The sequence below is a fragment of the Rhyacophila brunnea genome, unplaced genomic scaffold, assembly GCF_057557595.1.
Source record: "Rhyacophila brunnea isolate RB1 unplaced genomic scaffold, BYU_Rbru_1.0 scaffold_15, whole genome shotgun sequence".
Taxonomy (NCBI): Eukaryota; Metazoa; Arthropoda; class Insecta; order Trichoptera; family Rhyacophilidae; genus Rhyacophila; species Rhyacophila brunnea.
In genome coordinates this window covers 36,335,438-36,353,689 of record NW_028232806.1, presented here as the reverse complement: position 1 = coordinate 36,353,689, position 18,252 = coordinate 36,335,438, and the positions used below count along the sequence as shown (strand labels likewise).

Here is an 18,252-nt window from a genome sequence, read left to right as displayed (position 1 = left end):
TAGTCCATGGTCACTATGGTCCGCTATGATCACATCGTCATGTTTCAGATCTGTCAAATAAAGTATGATATTAGATAGAATTGACGTTTTAATAGCCCCATATCAATAAAAACTAGAATAAAGGAGGACCGCTTATTGGAGTGCCGCTAGTTTATTTCTACACACTTTAACTTATATCACTTAATAAATTACTTATATAATTATTTGTCGTTGTTTTTATTTAATTTTTGCCTACAATATCTAATAAATTCGAAACAATTATTCTACTATCAAACTTCATGCTGTCAATTACTTTCGTAACGGCTCTCAATTTCACTCTCAACCAAACGCCTCAAAAGAAGTATAACTTCAAAAACAAATACGTTTTACTGACAAAGTTTAATGAGAACTATTTATGGCGGATCTTAACAGCCTACCTCCACCCTTCGCCACTGTCATAATATGTATGTTTTTGAAACAATCAAATATGCTTTGATTGTGGAGTGGAATGTATCTGTTTGAGACAATAATATCTTTTCAAATGCCCCATTTGCATTTGGACGTAGGTACAATATTTTACAGCATAATTTCGGTAAAAACTGGACATACAATGTCTGTATATTAAACACTATCTACACATTGCAGTCTTATTTCGATGAAAACAAATATGTTCTACTGACAAAGTTTAATTATTTATGTCGGATCTAAACAGCCTACCTCCGCCCTTCGCCACTGGCAGGTACTGTATTAATATGTATGTTTTGAAACAATCGAATATGATTTGATTGTGAAATGTAATGTATTTGGTTCTAAAATACCCCATTTACATTTGGACGTACAATATTTTACAGCAAATTTCGGTAAAAACTGGACATACAATGTCTGTACATTAACTCATCGATATTATCAATTCGCATGCTTCCATACTCAACGATAGTGAAAGGTATCCCCCGTCTCAAGAGAGACCCCACTATAAAAGCACGAATTTGTAAGAAACATGCATCAGTTCTCAATTACCTATCAATTCCACAAGTTCAGTGGTCGGTGCATATTACAAAAAAAAGAATATATTTCAGTTTCAGTTGTGAGAAAAATCGTGAGAGAAAAATCAAAGATGCAGTCCAGACAAGTGAGTGAAAATTTGTGATTATTTTCCCGCCGAAAAAAGAGGATTTTAAAATTATTAACAGTGGCAACCCTTAAAAATTAGACTGTCTTAATTCGATAGTCACTGTAATGTATTAAATCGTATAGCGGCAGTTTGTTAATAACAGTGTAATAAAAACACTATCACAAAAATTTTATCAATGTTGTTTATTTTTAATACTGTGTATGTTTTACATAATTTTCTGTTGCACTATTTTGAATTATTTGGGTGACCAATTTGGAGCCGCTATCAAATCGGAAAACACGCAGCCTTTACTACATAATACAGTGGCGAAGGGCGGATAAATAGTCCACAACAAACTTTGTCAGTCATACGTATTTGTTTTCATTAAATATGTACAGATGGTGTCGGTTAGTTTTTAAAAATAAGCTAAACCCTGCCTAAACCAAACCATAATAGTTTTAATATATTTTGGGAGATACGACAAAATCGTGCACACTTTTTCATTCATACTTATTTGTTTTCGTTGGATTAAGAATAAGTACATATTACACATATTGTTGGTTATTTCTATAAATTCACTAAGCCCTACCTAAACCAAACTATAATAGATAAAAAATAATATTCTATCTATAAAATATCCAAAGTTATGTATGATTTAATTGCATAATTTTAGATATTTTATAGATAGACGAATATTTTTTGATTATCTATTATGGCTTGGTTTTCACAGGGGTTAATTAAATTCAAAAACTACCAACAGCATCTGTAAATAATTATAGTCTTATTTCAATGACAACAAATACGTATAACTGACAAAGTTTACTATGTACTACTTTTGACTTACCTGGACCATAACGAAATATAGCATCATTGGCTATATATCGCCTAATAAAAATGGGCTGACAAATTAACGCCCCGATTGGATTAGAAAACGGTCAAAACTATGTACGCGCCAGTCATGCGAATTTAGAAGTATACCCTGGCATTATAATAGCCAGATAATTCCTGGACAAGTATTAAATTAAATTTTCTATCGTGGATTTGCCTTCAGAATCAGATTCAAGATATTTTTTAGCTATAATACAAAAAAAAAAATCCGTCCACTTTCTAATTTTTTTTTCCAAATTTAAATTTTAATCAACTATCAAAAATTTCCTAACCGGGATCTGCAACAGTATTATTTTTTTCTATCACTGAAGTTTCTCTCTACAATACAAACTGCCGATTAAAAAAACATAACAGTGTGATACACGTGTAGGAACCTTTTCTGTTATTGAACTTACTTACTTACATAATTTTGAAAACACTTCTGAGAAAATATATTTATAGCTAATAGAAAAAAAAAATTGAAAAAAGTAAGGAGGAGAGTAAGCAGGAATCGAACCTGCATCTCTCGGGTATCGCGCCCTCGTACATAGACCACTATGCTAAATGAGTCATACTTAATTGCGACAAATTTTAACTAATGGTTTTTAATACTCACTGAAGCGCTTTCCAAATTGAGCTACTATTGGCGATCGGCTTTTGTATTTTAAATCGAAGTAGGTATTATTTTAATCACTATTTTTGTTATATTGGTCGGAAACCTCTAAAATTTCTGGACATTTAGCGGAAACTACTTTAGAAATTACTTTTTCAGGAAATTCCCAGATAAACTAGGACGTTTGGCAATCTTAGCCCTAAGCTATGGGCAGCAAATTTACGTAACTTTACAATAGATATTATAAAATGCCAACCTAAAGAAAACCTCAACTTTTTTAAGCCTCGTATAAATGATTATAATCCGCTTTGTAGAGAAAACGGTATTTTTTTAAGGAGATCGCGAGATCGTTCAATTTATATCATCTGTAAAAATATCAATGTATCCGGCACACAGAAATATCACGAAGGTTATTAAATGATCTTGAGAAGATATTTTAACTATATCAACGTCAGAATCATCGCATGGAATCCAATCGACAGCATAAAAAAGTTAAACCAATTTATTTCAAATATAATCATCATTTTATGCATAACATCATCTGTGTAAAAATCATTTTATCAATGGAAATTATATTTAAAATTCACGCTAATACTCGTAAATCGGGCTGGCGTGTTGAGATGCAATAAATTCATTAACCGTGCATAATATAATGTATGCAATTATTGCATTATATATGAAAAAACATACCATTCTAATAAACAATATCCCATTTGTCATAAAGATATGACAGGTGCAACAGAATATAAACATATTAATTAATTATTAACAAACACATGACAGTTAATTGCCTCACAATTCACGCCACATTTTTTGTGAAAGGCATTTCCAACTGTCACGGATTGTCTCTTAAAAGTACCTGTTTTCATATAACAATAACTTGACAGTTAGTAGGTGCTATCTGCCAACATGAGTTTAATAAAATGTTTACCAACACTATGTAATTAAAAATAATTTACGACATTGATGGGATTGTTCTCGTTTGTTCACATCAAAAGCATGTCAGCACAATTACAATTAACTGATTAAGTCATTTTATTTTTAACAGCACCTTTTACAATTATTTTTACTATTTAAAATTATAACCCATGTAACTTTTCAAAAGATAGATAAAGCTGTTTTTTTCCTCTTAAAGATATGGGTGTATAAATATAATAATTACAAGATAAAAAGAACTTTTTATATACTTACAACGTTTTTAAATTTTCTGTTGAATCATATAAACTTGACTTGCTAGCTTAAACGATCAAAAAAAAATGTACTTGATAGAAATAATACTGAAATGTCATATTTATTTCCATAGTAACGCACGTATATATTAACAATTTAGTTGCTAGTACCATCCGCTTAGCAAGCAATAATGGTGTCGAAATAACTTTTCATACAAAACAGAATTAAATGAAAATGAATTCAATTCTACTTAAAGATGGCTAAAAGTATTAAAAGAATGCATTGGCTTCGTGTTATGATATATTCTAAAAGTTTCAAACGTCTAGCTAGTCGGGAAAGTTAAAAATCGATTGCAAGATTTGTACCGGACAAATAAGAATATGAGCTAATAAAAACGTTGTAAAATATGAGGAATGATACATTTAACTAATTAAACCCACTAAAATACCATGTAAAATGTATTTTATAAAATAAAATGATTCAATACCTACATATAAGATCTTTGTAATTATGATTAGAAGTAGGGATTCCAGTACCGAATGAAAATACTGATACCGGTATTTGGGTATTCGTAAAATAATTGTAAAAAACAGAAGTATCTACAAATATATACCTACTTATAAATCTCTTTAAAATATTATTATTTTATATTATCGGAGGTAAACCAGACATCTCGTAATCGATAAAAAATGTAAATTAGTACATTTTGTTTCCACTTTCAATACCGCATAATATATCGGTATTGCCTGATTTTTAAAACCGGTATTTCGGTATTGAAAAATACTGGGATACCAGTTTTGAGATCCCGGTATTACAATCCCTAATTGGAAGACACGTGTTGTTCCCAAGGCAAAGAAAAAACGAGCAAAACGCCTTAAATAGGCGAGAAATGATCATCCAAATGGCGATCCACTGATGGAATCATGCAGGAATGATGATTTTCCAATTTATATCATTTAAACGCCTTGTTCTTCACAGAAACATACAAGTTCCCACAGAAAGTTGTGTAAGACTGTCTTCTTAGACATATCTACCTTTTCATTCCGCACATAAAACTATGCGCGAAGTACCGTTTACAATAAAATTATTATGTATACTTATTGCACTTACGTTAATACCAATATAGGTATATTTTCCGTGCCATTTACCTTTGAAATAATACAATAAAATGCCAAGTAAATATATAAGCCGATGTCGATATCATTATAGTGTATCTATTGAATAAAACTTTCACTGGATAGTATCGGAATATTTGCCACTTTGAGAGATGCAGAAGTGGCAATTTAATATATATTATTATGTATGCAACATATAATATATTCAATTGATTGTACCAAGTAGTATAACTATCCATGGACGGACACTTATAAATGTACAATATAAAATTACAGTACTTAACGATGCAATCGAACAAAATATTTAAAGTAAAAATTGCATCTATGCAAGCATTGTAGCATTATATAAAGATGGTTAAATACACATTCTCAATCTCGACGATTCGTATGTAAACGTGCGTACACAACGATTCAGATACAAATTAGATCGCCCTGACGATTATTGCAATTACATTATTATATTAAAAAAATAATTAGAAAAAATATATATTTACTGAACTTATTTGCGTCAATATTCCCTCATATTTTTTTAATTTCAAATGTCACCCCGCAAACTATTGAGAATGCGTTTGGACACTTAATAAGTTACTAATTATTATTATTTTTGCTAATTAATTATATTTATATTTCTAAATAATAATATTGTTTAAAATAATAACGCGTCCGACCGACAAGCATGAAGAGCAGGTTTCATTACAAGCAATCGTTAAGGCCATGCATTAGTTGAGGCACGGTCTAAAAAGATCGTTGCTAGGCGATGTGCGGATTGCGGGTCGCGGGTGCAAAAGACGCCTGTCAAACGAAATATTATTTCTCATATAAATCCAACATATGTCCATTTTATGTTCTGTTTATTATTCTATTAGTAACAATAATAATATATTCATTGACATGTTTTCTTTTTAAAGTAAATGGGTAACGTTTTTAGTCATCTTTACACGATTTTAGAATTAATTGGCCCGTCGCCATCACGCAGCAAAGTGACGTATGTCCGACTCGACGTTCTCTCAAGGAATGCGAAGCGAGTACAAAATTTCGTCGCGCGTACAGTTGAAAATTATTTGGCGTTTCACTGATGCGTCACCTTAACCAATCATCGAGTCGCATCCGGCAGAGATAGAAACTTTTCTACTTCGCTCCTGTATCACCGAACACTTTTGTGACACAGTTAGAGGTCTGTCATGTAATTTGAGCATAATAAAATATTATTATTTTTTATGAATTCAAATTTACATTTATACTTGTCGCCATACGTTGATTCAAATAGTATTTAATGAAGGCTTACTCCAGTGTATTAGATGATTTTGATAACCCTTGATGGTAAATGTTCACTATGTAGTACCTGACAATCTCACGATAATTAAAAAAAATACTTATTCTAGTCTCTATATTACACACTAACTTAATGTAATGATATTAACTCATTTTCTAAGGGTCATGAAATTTGTTTAATTATAGTTTCATTCACTACCGATTTTGCGAGATCAAACAATCTTACACTGTTCTAGGCCGGCACTGACACAACGAACAGAGAAACAACCTACATCTATGACGATGGTGATAGTTACATTAACAGCAGTGTAATAACGAACAGAGAAACAACCTACATCTATGACGATGATGATAGTTACATTAAGTTTACATAGTTTACAAGTTACATAGTTACACAGCAGAGTAATCATTGGATTATCTGTATTATAACATTTTCGTTTGTGTGTACTTATTAATTATTATCCCCACAATCAACGGGGTTTGATCTTTACGTCGCGCTGCGCTCATGGGGACGCCGTTACAAACTTGACCACTTTAGTATGGGGTCACATCACGGGCCCCACATCTTGAAGCGGGCACAAAGGCCAGGATTTGTAGCAAGGCCCTTAGCCAAATCTTGGGTTAAAGGCAGTGGGACTTTTTACAGGACCGTTTTCTAAATGTTGTTTAAGGTAAAATTACGGGTATTCGGTGTATTTATTTTTAGCGATTTTTTTGTATTGTTGAATAAATCCATTTGAATTATGGAGTTGTCGAATATCGACACACCACACAGTAATCAAAAATCAGTAATCACACAACTTTACATTTTAAAATGTTAAGACACTACAAATAAAATAACGCCGCAGGCGACTTTTTTCCCCATTAAGGCAAATTTGTGATGTGTGTTTATCTCACTTATTAGGTCGACCCGCCATGCCGGGCCCCCAGGATAAAGCCCTGTCAGTCCCCCCTTGAGGAGGCCATGGCTGACATACATACTAGCAATATTAAATCTCATTTAATGAAAACCGTACCATACTGAACAGTCGACACTACATTCGCTGCATATCATTTAATACCAATGCGCCAACCAATGAACGGCCTCGAATGCTTTTGTGTGATTTATGTTCAAAAATTGTGTACGTATAATGCCGGGTCCACACTGGCAATATGTCGCCGGCAATTTTACGATAAGTATGATAATTATCGTAAAATTTCTTAAGCAATTATGATAATTATCGTAAAATTTAACGAGGTTGCCGGCGACATGTTGCCAGTGTGGACCCGGCATTATATCTACGTGAATTTAGCTAACAACTTACCATATTATGGTAAATCAATGCCCACGGTGGTGTAGTAAGTGTAGTTGAATGAATACCCAACAACCATTCCACATACAAAAAGGTCGACTACCCCACGTAGGAGCAAAAATAACATTTTAATTTAAATATCAATGAATCTAATTCGCAACAAAATTAAAAATTAAATTAATTTAGAAAACTCTACTAGAACCCAGTGAATATAATGTGTGCAAGCCGGCACGCGAAGAAAGTGAGTTATCTGTGATAGTTCCAGAGCGCGAGCATGGACAATAAACAATTTCCTATACACGTTTAATAAGGCAAAATAGAAATTGCAAGGTGACTTCTCAAAGAATATTATGCAGTACCCAGTATCACTTCCGGTCAATATAGATAATTCGATAACAATTTATGCATGCAAGAATCATTGCTGCCATGCACCGGTAATGTTAATTCCTGTATTTTACTGTTAAACTACACCGTGACTAAAAACGTGGCAAATGTACCAAACTAATACATTTTAAATATCGTATAAATAATATTATTACTACGGAAACCAGTCATGGGAAAATCTTACATAATATGCAGGTAGTTACTAATAGATATTTTATTTTATTGTTTATGAAGCGTGGTGATACGTTATATGAGGTTTGTTAAACATCCTCTTTTTATATGATATATTTATAATTCATTAGTTCGAAGAAGGCCTGAGAGTGGGTCGATTGTTTGGATTCCGCATTAGTTCAAGTACGGCTTAATGATGGATAAGGTTCAAAATAAATTATTCAGACTATATCCGTGGGTATCAAAAAAGACTTTTAAGAATGTTTGAGATATCTTTATTTTGCGTTGATTATGTGCATTTTCAATATAGAAGATTGATCCAGAGCGGTAGCTTTAAATTCAAATCCATTTTTTGTTTGAAAAACACCACAAATTTAGAGTTCAAGACGTCCACAACACGACGAGTATGAAAGACACAAAGAGTTAAAATCACAAATTATAACAGTTTAATAAAATATATAGGTACAAAATGATGAGATACAAGTAAAAAAGAGCTAAGTAACCATCATCATATTAATTTATAAAACAACCCGCACCTAAATCACTCTCACGCAAGTGTAATTTATCGATATCCAAAGCAATTAAGTATTGTTTAACATAGCTATTGCTCTCAATGGCAGATTAGTGCTGCATCTTAGGAGAAAAAAAACAAATATCTTAGATAATTATCAGGAGCACATTTCTGTGTGCAAAAGGAAAAGGGGGATAAGTCTAAAAAAATGAATATGCCAAATTGATCGTAATGTTAATGTGGAAAAGAAACAGTCGAATCAGGAAACTCGGAATTAATGGGAACTGAAATACCTAACGGGTAAGGAGTAGCAGGTAACCGATCTCGAATAAGGAAGAAACCGGGATAAACTTAAACACGCGTCAAGAATACGTCATACGTCGAATACTGACAACTGCTCTCGGTTTATGCATTGACGCTCATTTAATATTGGTATATTACACACACTATTGCACGTACATAATGCGTGTTTCATTTTCGTAGGACACTCACACATTCAAAACCATCGTATTGAATATTATAGCCTATCCGAATTCTATTTATTATCTGTGAGTCGAATCAACCCTTCACAATTTCTAAATTCCACACAGAAACATAGGAGTTCCCATAAAAAAGTTTTTTATTTATCCTAAAAAGTAGTGATTATAGACTTATCTCCTTTTTCCATTCGCATATACATTTACTTTATTCTGTAATCAATCACAAATAATCGTACATATGAATGCATTCAATAAGAAATAGAAACTACTCGTTCAACGCTTTTCAATTATTTTCTACGATATGGTAAACTTATGAAGTCGGTATGGTGTTTTGATATACTTAGATTATTTTTTTCAATTCGCAGAGCATGTCCCTGATCGTGGCCCTGTTCGGTCTCGCTATGGCTTCAGTGGCGATGGCTGAATACGAAGAATACAGCAGCCAGCACCTCGAGGGGGGATCTCCGTACGGGGGAGAACACCACGGGTCGTATGAATTCGAAGAGCACCAGGCTCTGCACGGGGGAGGAGGAGGTGGACACGAGGAGGCTGAGCACGAAGTTGACTACCACGTAAGTGATACCTTGAAAAGCCTGACGAATAAAATCCTGAGATTGACTAATCGATGTAGATGTCAACCAATTTAATATTCAAAATACATTTTTTGTATGAGATGTATCTTTGGCGACCTGTTGGATTAACAGCCAGAAAAAATCTGACAGTCCCCCTTTTAGTAGGCCAATAATTGATATAATATAATATAAAGTGGGTAAAAAAATGAGTCAGTGTATCACTGTCGTCGGCGATTTTCATTGACGCAAATGACGCAATTGATTCGTCGGAAAATTTAAAAGGGGACCTCCAAATAGTTCAAACCAGTGGCAAAGTTATTATTAAATTATACCATAATCTAAAAAAAGATGCATATTTCTCATAAATTTCTTTTTTTTTTGTTTTAAATAATATCGATATAGATTGTACACGGAAAAAAGCTCGACTATCATTCAACAATCTTAAAATCTATGACGTCCCTTGGAAGTATGCAGATCATGCGTTGCTAAGAGACAACAAATTAAGATACACCTAAATTGCGAATATGATATACCCCTGACCATGGCCTCCACTCCTGAAACGGGCCCCAGGCTAGAATCCGTGCCCCCCCCCCCTATATATCGCTAAGGTTAAAGGCAATGTTACACTATACAAGCATTTTCCAAATCCAAATGGTGTTCAAGGTAAAATTGTTTCGCGATTTTTATATTTTAGAAAACATCATCTTGAATTATGGAGTTGTCGAGTATTGACACATAATAATCAAAAATGGTATCGCATAACCACATATTTTAAAATGTTTTACTATTAGAGCATTTTTTTAATGCGCGTTTATCTCACTTATCTAGTCGACCCATCACAGGCCTGTCAGACCCCCCCTGCTCCCCTTTGTGGGGGCCATTCCCCTAACTATATATTTGACAGTGCATTCCGTGCACGTGGTTATTTTTTACTTGATACAAATTAATTTAAGATTGTTAAAAAAACTTTTGTTTGCAATAGTCACACCCCAAGTACGCCTTCGACTACTCCGTGAAGGACCCTCATACCGGTGACGAGAAGGAACACTGGGAAACCCGCGACGGTGACAAAGTCAAGGGTAAGGCTTACATTATTAACTAAAAAGGGTTTACACAAAGTGAACAGGATGAAAAGACGGTCACATTGAGATTGGCATGTTTTTTCGTGTTGTCAATGACAATCTACCACCATATTGAATGAATTAACTAAACTTACATAATGTCATTGCTTACAATAGATATTTTAAAAAATACTACGGTCAATTCCACATTAGTGTTTTTCAGAAGCGCCACTCGACGACGCCGCAAAGCAGTGCTACTCAGAGGCTTCTACAACTCATGTTTTATTAATTATTTAATTAAATTGTATTTAATTATTATTAGACACTCAGTAACTTAGTTTAAAAATGTCGCTTCGGACAGCGGGCTATATCATATGCTTGCTGCCATGGTTTTTCTTTAAAACACGGGTCATTGTGTGCAAAATGTTAGGTGTGTACATGCCACTTAGCGGCAGTACTAAGTGGCGTGTAATATAGGTACTAACGTGTAGGACTGTAGGTATGTCAGGCTCACCAGGCACCAATAGCAAGGGCTGTGCGGCTGGTCAATGCACTCCCTAGAGATGTAGATATTTTTGGCGATCCATTATATATTCTGTTTTTTAAATTCTATTTTAATGTTTAATTTGTATTTTTTTTAATTGTTTTTTTATTTTATTTCTTTTGTATAAAACTATTTTTGGTTTGTTTTTTTTTCTCTTTATTATAACCAACGAAAAAAATAACATCAAACATTCATACAGTAATAATTATTAATATTTACTATATAATATACCTACAGTATAGATACTAGCTCTTTACACCGCATTTTTTTCTGGCATATTAGGTTTAAACCAAAATTTCATAATAAACTAAGTAAATTGTGAAATTTATTTTGAATATTATTTGTATGTAGAAACTTTAAATCTTTCTTATTTATCCAAAGTGTGGTACTAGTTAAAAGTTTCCAAACAAATATCAGTTACGATTACAGACTAGTAATTTCATACTACTGTAAAGTTGTTGACAATTCATCACATTGTAATTTCATCACTTCCGTAAGTGAATTTTCAATATTCATGACAATTACATTCTCAGGTTTAGTAAATTCTCGAATTAAAAAAAAATTTTACCGTAACCATTAAATAGCCATTTAGTATAAATCCCACTTGTCTGCAGCTACTCCTAAAGTGGTAATAATATAATAATGCCATATCTTCTAGGATCCTACTCGCTGGTGGAATCCGACGGTACCAAGCGCGTGGTGGAGTACTCCTCAGACAAGCACAACGGCTTCAACGCGGTCGTCCACAAGATCGGAACCCCCAAGGAACAGCCAGCCCAACACGGCGCAGCGTACGCCCAGGAATACCACTCCACAGAGTACGAAACCCCATCAGAGCACGAGAGCTTGGGCGAACACCACTACAGCATGGGAGGATATTAACGTAACCAATTCATAAAATATTTTTTATTTTAGCATGTATACTGATGGCAACATTTTTTGTGAATAAGTATATGAAAATGTAAGATAATATAACGTAAAAATGTGTACATTTTCGAGGTGACATATCTATAGAGGCATAGGATGCCGAAAAGCGATCATATTTCGTATAAATTTTAAAATAAACCTGAGGTGTCAAGGAAAAGGGATATAAGTCAAAATAACACATAATAATGACTCGTGTATATTAATTGATGAAAAAGCGACAGGGAGATATGACACAGTCAATAGTATTTTTGTTTTCATATTATTACAAAATACTTCACTGACTTATCTCCTCAATATACTTTTTAATGCTATAGTAATACATTTCAATTTAATATTTTTGACTTATCTCCCTTTTCCTAGAGATCACAGATATAATAAATTTTGATGGACGCAAACCCTTGCTAGAAAGAAACCTAAAATGGTTCATCGAGATAAACAATCCTCTGCTGACTTATCTCCTTTTTTTTAAATGTCATAATGATACATCTCAACTTGGTGTTTTTTACTTGTCTCAATTAAATCACAGAATAATAAATTTTGGTGGACTAATATCCTAACTAGAAAGCAACCCAAAATGATTCAGTCATAGAATGTTTTTTTATGCTTTTCTTTATTATGTGTAGCGAGTGAGTTCTAGAAAAGCCAACCCCTTGAAAAGATAAATTAAAATAAATTATTGTCTTTTAAGATCGTTTCAATATTATGATTCGAGGCTTATTGAAGATAAAACAATAATCAAATTTGCTTGTAAATAAGAATAAACTATATATTATAGCCATAGTAGGGGAATTTTTACCCATATATCACCCAATATGCATTTGCTTAACGTTAAAGCATAAAAAGAACAAATACTATGTACTGACAGCACAATATACCTATTGCATCACGTGTGCAAAGGAGTCAACTCAAATGACACCTGTTTTATGGAGGTTAAGTCATATTAGTCACCAGATAGATATACTGAGAATATAGCAATTGACATTGACGATCATAATGGCAATTTAGAATCCAAGTTGCAGTGTTTTTTACTTGTTGTGAACAGATTCATTATTAATTATTACGATACAGTGCTAATTCTAGAAAAAGGGTGGGCACATCTTTTTAACAAAGTGGTATGTATTTAGTTTTTTTTTAGTTCCAATTTTAGCACAAAAAATGTTAAGTATGTAAGTATATAAACAGTATTAAGAGTTAACATAAATTTTAAAGAAGTTAAATTTCAATATTAAATTTATTCTGAACATACATATTAGAAAAAAGATTGGGATATGACATATTCCTAGAAAAAGTCACTGTTACACATTTAAAGTCATAGTAAAACTTATCACAAACCTATCCGAAAAGATGTTGTTATCAAGTATACTTTTATTATCATTGTGCGAATTCATGTTTTTTATGATAAAGGGACTTTTTGACTGCATTATAACTACGATTACATATATTTAAGTCATTATTCAAGATTCACTTATCCACATACTTGAGTTTAGTAAAATATGTATATCCAAATTACATTTGTATAAAAAAGATACAAAAAAGTCCCTAAATCAAAGTATTATTTGTAACACTAAACAATATAATGTACCTGCTTTGTTTTATTTTGTTTTAAGGCTTCGAACACAACGAATTATGTATTTTTAATTATACCATTAATATTGTATTTATTATTTGATAGATCTTTATGTTGTAAAATATTATATCATTAATAATTGTTAAAAATTCAGTGTTTATTAGATAAAATTTAAATATTACTTGAGGTTCACCAATAAAAATTGTGATAAATAAGATTTAACATATTTTTAAAGAGTTTATTAATTAAAGGAAAAGGGAGATAAGTCTAATAAAAAAGATAAAAACTTTTTATATGCAAAATTTGTTCAGCAGCGTTGATTTGACTTGTCCCTTATCTACTTTACGCATATATGAATTATGATTATTCTGGCATATTCATCTTTCAGACTTGTCTCTCTTTTACTTTTGCGCACAGAATTATTTTGAGTGACAAATTTGGCATATAAAAAATTATAGTTTGGATATTAACTATGTAATATATTTCTTACAAGAAATAAGACCAAAAATTCTGTTTACCATTAGTGATATAATAAATAATGTATTTTTATTTTCGTTATGTGCAACTAACTACACCTGTTATGCACAGTTTGTTTTATTTGTGATATGATTATGTATCAATATGCGATATATATTTTTTAATAAATCAATATCAAGAAAATTGTTCGTATTTTATTGAAAACAATCCTCTTCCTTTCTGTAATTATTGGTTTAATGGTTTAAATTATTTATACATAATTCCACATGATGTGGTGAATACAAAGTGATACAACAACTATAACACATTATGATTTACCATCAGGTAACACTGAATTAATTGAAAAATTTAAAAGAATCATAAATGTTTATAATGAGTGTTTATACATTTTTCAATAAGGAGATAAGTCACATGACTTTAAGAGTAAAAGGGTAATGACACTTGGTTGAGCCAATTATAGTCGCTTTCATCCCTCCTACCTCAAATCCCCAGTTATTGTTGCAAGTCCAGGCAACCAACTGTGATTGAATAATATTGAGTTACCGGCAGTTACCTCAGGACCAGCTTGGCTTGTTAAAGCTAGAGCGTCGTTTAACGAGTAATTCCAAGCATAGACTGATTCAAAAAGTTAAGTGCAGACCACGAACGTATACAGTGCAACTGTTGTGGATGAATGATATTTAATACATAATCATGGATACACTTCATCCTATATTGTTGGACACGTCATCAAGAGAAAAAAATCCACAATACTCCCACTAATGAAAAATTCTTCTTTTGGCCATGTCCGATCCTAATAGGATCATATGGGCCTCCACAGAATAGAGGTTTGTATTGACAGATTTTATTTTTACGAGAAATGGATGTCAGCCACTTGCTCAACCTATTAGGACCATACTCTGACTCATGCACAAATTGAATAACAATATGTGAACTTGCCAGACCCAGGATTCGAACCTGGGACCCTCGACACTATAGACCAGCGCTTAATCCACCAAATATAGACATAAAATGAAAAAACCCAGAATTGAGAGGGCATAGTTATTAGATAAACAAAATTTTCTGGACGAGGTCATTCATACTTATAATTTTACAAAATTGAGCTTTACCAATTTATTATTCAATTCACTATTCTGAGTGAGAAAGGAGAGATATGTCTAAAAAATTAAAAATTAGATGAATGTGCCAAAGTGACCATAATGTAAAGAAGAAAAGGGACTAGTCGAAAAAATAGTAAATTTCATACAGAAACACTTCATTCTTATTTTGCTGAAAAGTAGTGACTTATCTCCCTTTTCATTTCATACATAGAATTTTTATTTAAGTTTTTATCTCGACTGAGTTGTGTACAGTAATCAATTTCTTATATGTGCTCCGGTAAAGATTGTGAATACACACAGCTTAGAGGGAACACTGGTCATAGAGAAACATTTTTATATAAAAGACCATTGCTACATTTTATTGTGTTAAAGATAACTGACTCACCTCTGCGCCAGCGCCAGTTTCAACCGGTCGTTTTCGTACTTGAGCTGCTGCTGAACATCTCCGCCTCCGTCTTGCTCGCCAGTCATCGGAGGAGCTCCTTGCTGACTCTGGCTGCTTCCCCCCACGCTGGGCAGAGCAGCCCGGCCAGTACTGGAAGCCGAAGCACCTCGTTTGCCACCCCCTGTATTCGCCATGCCTGACGCCATGTGCTGAGGAGATTCGTTCGCTGACTGTAAATGGGTGGAAAAGTTGAGCAACTGATCAGTAACAGGTTTATGGCATCTTGCATAGACATATAACGCGACCCCAATTAAATATAAAGCCTTACCTTGCATTCTTGTGTAAAGGTCATCTATAAATGACACGATTTTCGGTAGTTTTAGACTCCCTTCCACCCATCATCACCTTTTTTCGCTAGATATTTTACCCCCTGTCTAAATTTTTGTTACATTTTTTACACATGGGTGGGGACCCATTTGTTAAAAAAAAATGTTGAAAATTAATGATTTCAGTATAATGTCCTCATGGAATCTTTGATTCTCAAATAATGAGTTAATATATTTGGTTCTGTCACAAGTCAACACAGTAAACAGAACCTCAGTGGCAACTTACATTCACTACAGTCGAAAGCGACAAGCCTGCCGTGCTGCTTTCAACTAAATTGTTAAGCGCCAATGGTTTGTTTCCAAACAACAATGTTGAATCAACACTGTGAACGTGAACTAAATTGAATAGATAGAGTTTGCGAGTTGCGGTCACACTTTAAATCATCATTTAAAACCGGTAGATAAAGCCAGCTACAAATATAACTGCATACTTGAATGGTATAGTTGCACATTTTCTTTTTGCACAAGTGTAGGTACATGACGGCCATATAGCATCCACACGGAACAACGGTGTTGCCGAAAATACAACAAAAAATTACTGTGCCTGGTTCAAACTTGCGCAAGTTTGCTTCACATTCATTTATCCATGCGCTAGTATACAGTATAGGAATTGAAACATTTCATGACATTTATACAGTCAAAAGACTTGTGCAATATTATTACACATACGTTCATGTATACTTGAAAAGATTGGACAAGTATGCAGTCGCGTCTGATGCCAACATAACGCAGTGAAAGGTTGCTTGTCTCTTAATCAACATTCAGAAATTCTAGACGTACATGGATAAAGTAAACTAAAAATATAGTTAAGAACATAGAGATTTTTTAAGAATAAAAATGATCGGAGAAAATAATAATGCTCATGCAAAAAATATTTGCTTAATGAAATATCCCATCAAATTAAATAGCAAAAGATAATTAAGTTTTGATTGATCCAATATTATAAAAGATGATTGATAAATAAAAAATATATATGTATAATGTTCATAAATGAAAATAATATATTTTACTTTTTATTATTTTTATTCAATACCAAATAATATATATTATTACAATGCAATGCATTATCATTGAATTACACAAGTAGTTATCCAATATAATACAATTACATATATCGCACCCTCGCAACTAAACTGCCACAATCCAAAAAACGTCAAACAGAGAAAATCAGCTTTGAAGTTTTTACCTTTCGCATTTTTGTACTGTGTTTTTGAAATATGTTTAGATATTGAATGAAGTTTTGACTTGAATTTGATGACTTAGAGATATGAAATTTTCGGTACATATACTATGAACGATAGACAATGAAACATAGTAATTAACTCAAAACACGTAAATTTGGACTTGTGGCGGTTTCGTTGCGAGGGTGCGATATAGTTAGTTATTGTAGGATGAACCTCAGAAACATACATATTAGAAAAAATCTCAAAACCTTGGACCGAACGGGATTGAATCTTCTGTATACTGAATATACATAACTTGAAAACATCTCATGCATATACACACTAGAAAAAATCATTCTGTAGAAGAAAAAAAAATACGACACCCGACAGGTCTTGAACCTGTATCTGCTGGATTCGCGCCAGTATGCTTTTCCAATTGAGCTACGGGCATCTTACTAAATTACGATGATTTAAATTAGTAGTTGTTCAAATTTATTAATGACTATTACCTTGATACGAAGACTAGCCATTTTCTGATGTAATGCAAAAACATCCTCAGTTATTGTAAGTATTAAAAAATATCTGATATCTGAGGGATACCTGGGACGGTAGCTTAGTGGTTCGAGCCCTTGCTCGACAAGCAAAACACGCGAGTTCAAATCCCACTTGGCGAAAGGTTTTTTACTGAGATTTTTCCTGACAAATATATTATATATCTGACATTTTTCAAAATTATGAAAACAATATGCTTTACAACAAAAAACAACAGTTATATACATAATTTATAGTGCATACATTGATCAAAATGGTGATAAATTTTACTATAAAAAAATCCAATAAGCTTGGTGTAGGTATCACTTATGGAAATTAGTCACCCATACACAAAATACTTGTTCTTCTCCATATCTGATCCTAAGAAGTTTTATTAACAGATTTTTGTTTCTTTTACGAGAAATGGATGTTAGGCACTCCCCGCCTATTGGGTCCATACTCTGACCCAAACGCACATTTAAAAATAGCATATGATTTTGCCAGACCCGGAATTCGAACCTAGGACCCATGATATCATAAGCCGACGCAGTAACCGCTCGGTAACTATGCAGATA

The 18,252-nt window shown here is 33.0% G+C and overlaps 2 protein-coding genes across 3 annotated transcripts in view; one reads left to right on the top strand and one right to left on the bottom strand.

Annotated features, from left to right (window-relative positions):
• The window catches only part of homer (protein), an 84,017-nt gene that overhangs the window by 52,546 nt on the left and 13,219 nt on the right, over positions 1 to 18,252 (bottom strand). For both annotated transcript variants that reach the window (XM_085942710.1, XM_085942709.1), the window contains one exon: positions 15,598 to 15,827. In XM_085942710.1, coding sequence (XP_085798836.1) covers positions 15,598 to 15,827 — 230 coding nt within the window. The remainder of the gene's footprint in view (positions 1 to 15,597; positions 15,828 to 18,252) is intronic.
• LOC147075288 (uncharacterized) lies at positions 998 to 12,202 on the top strand. Its single transcript, XM_085942718.1, has 4 exons — positions 998 to 1,108; positions 9,330 to 9,536; positions 10,519 to 10,615; positions 11,800 to 12,202. The coding sequence occupies exons 1-4, from the start codon at positions 1,094 to 1,096 to the stop codon at positions 12,021 to 12,023; spliced, it is 543 nt and encodes a 180-aa protein (XP_085798844.1). The 5' UTR covers positions 998 to 1,093; the 3' UTR covers positions 12,024 to 12,202.

Coding starts and splice junctions, on each gene's coding strand:
- LOC147075288 (XM_085942718.1), top strand. Junction 9,537..10,518: donor AGCACGAAGTTGACTACCAC/GTAAGTGATACC, acceptor TGTTTGCAATAG/TCACACCCCAAGTACGCCTT. Junction 10,616..11,799: donor CGACGGTGACAAAGTCAAGG/GTAAGGCTTACA, acceptor CATATCTTCTAG/GATCCTACTCGCTGGTGGAA.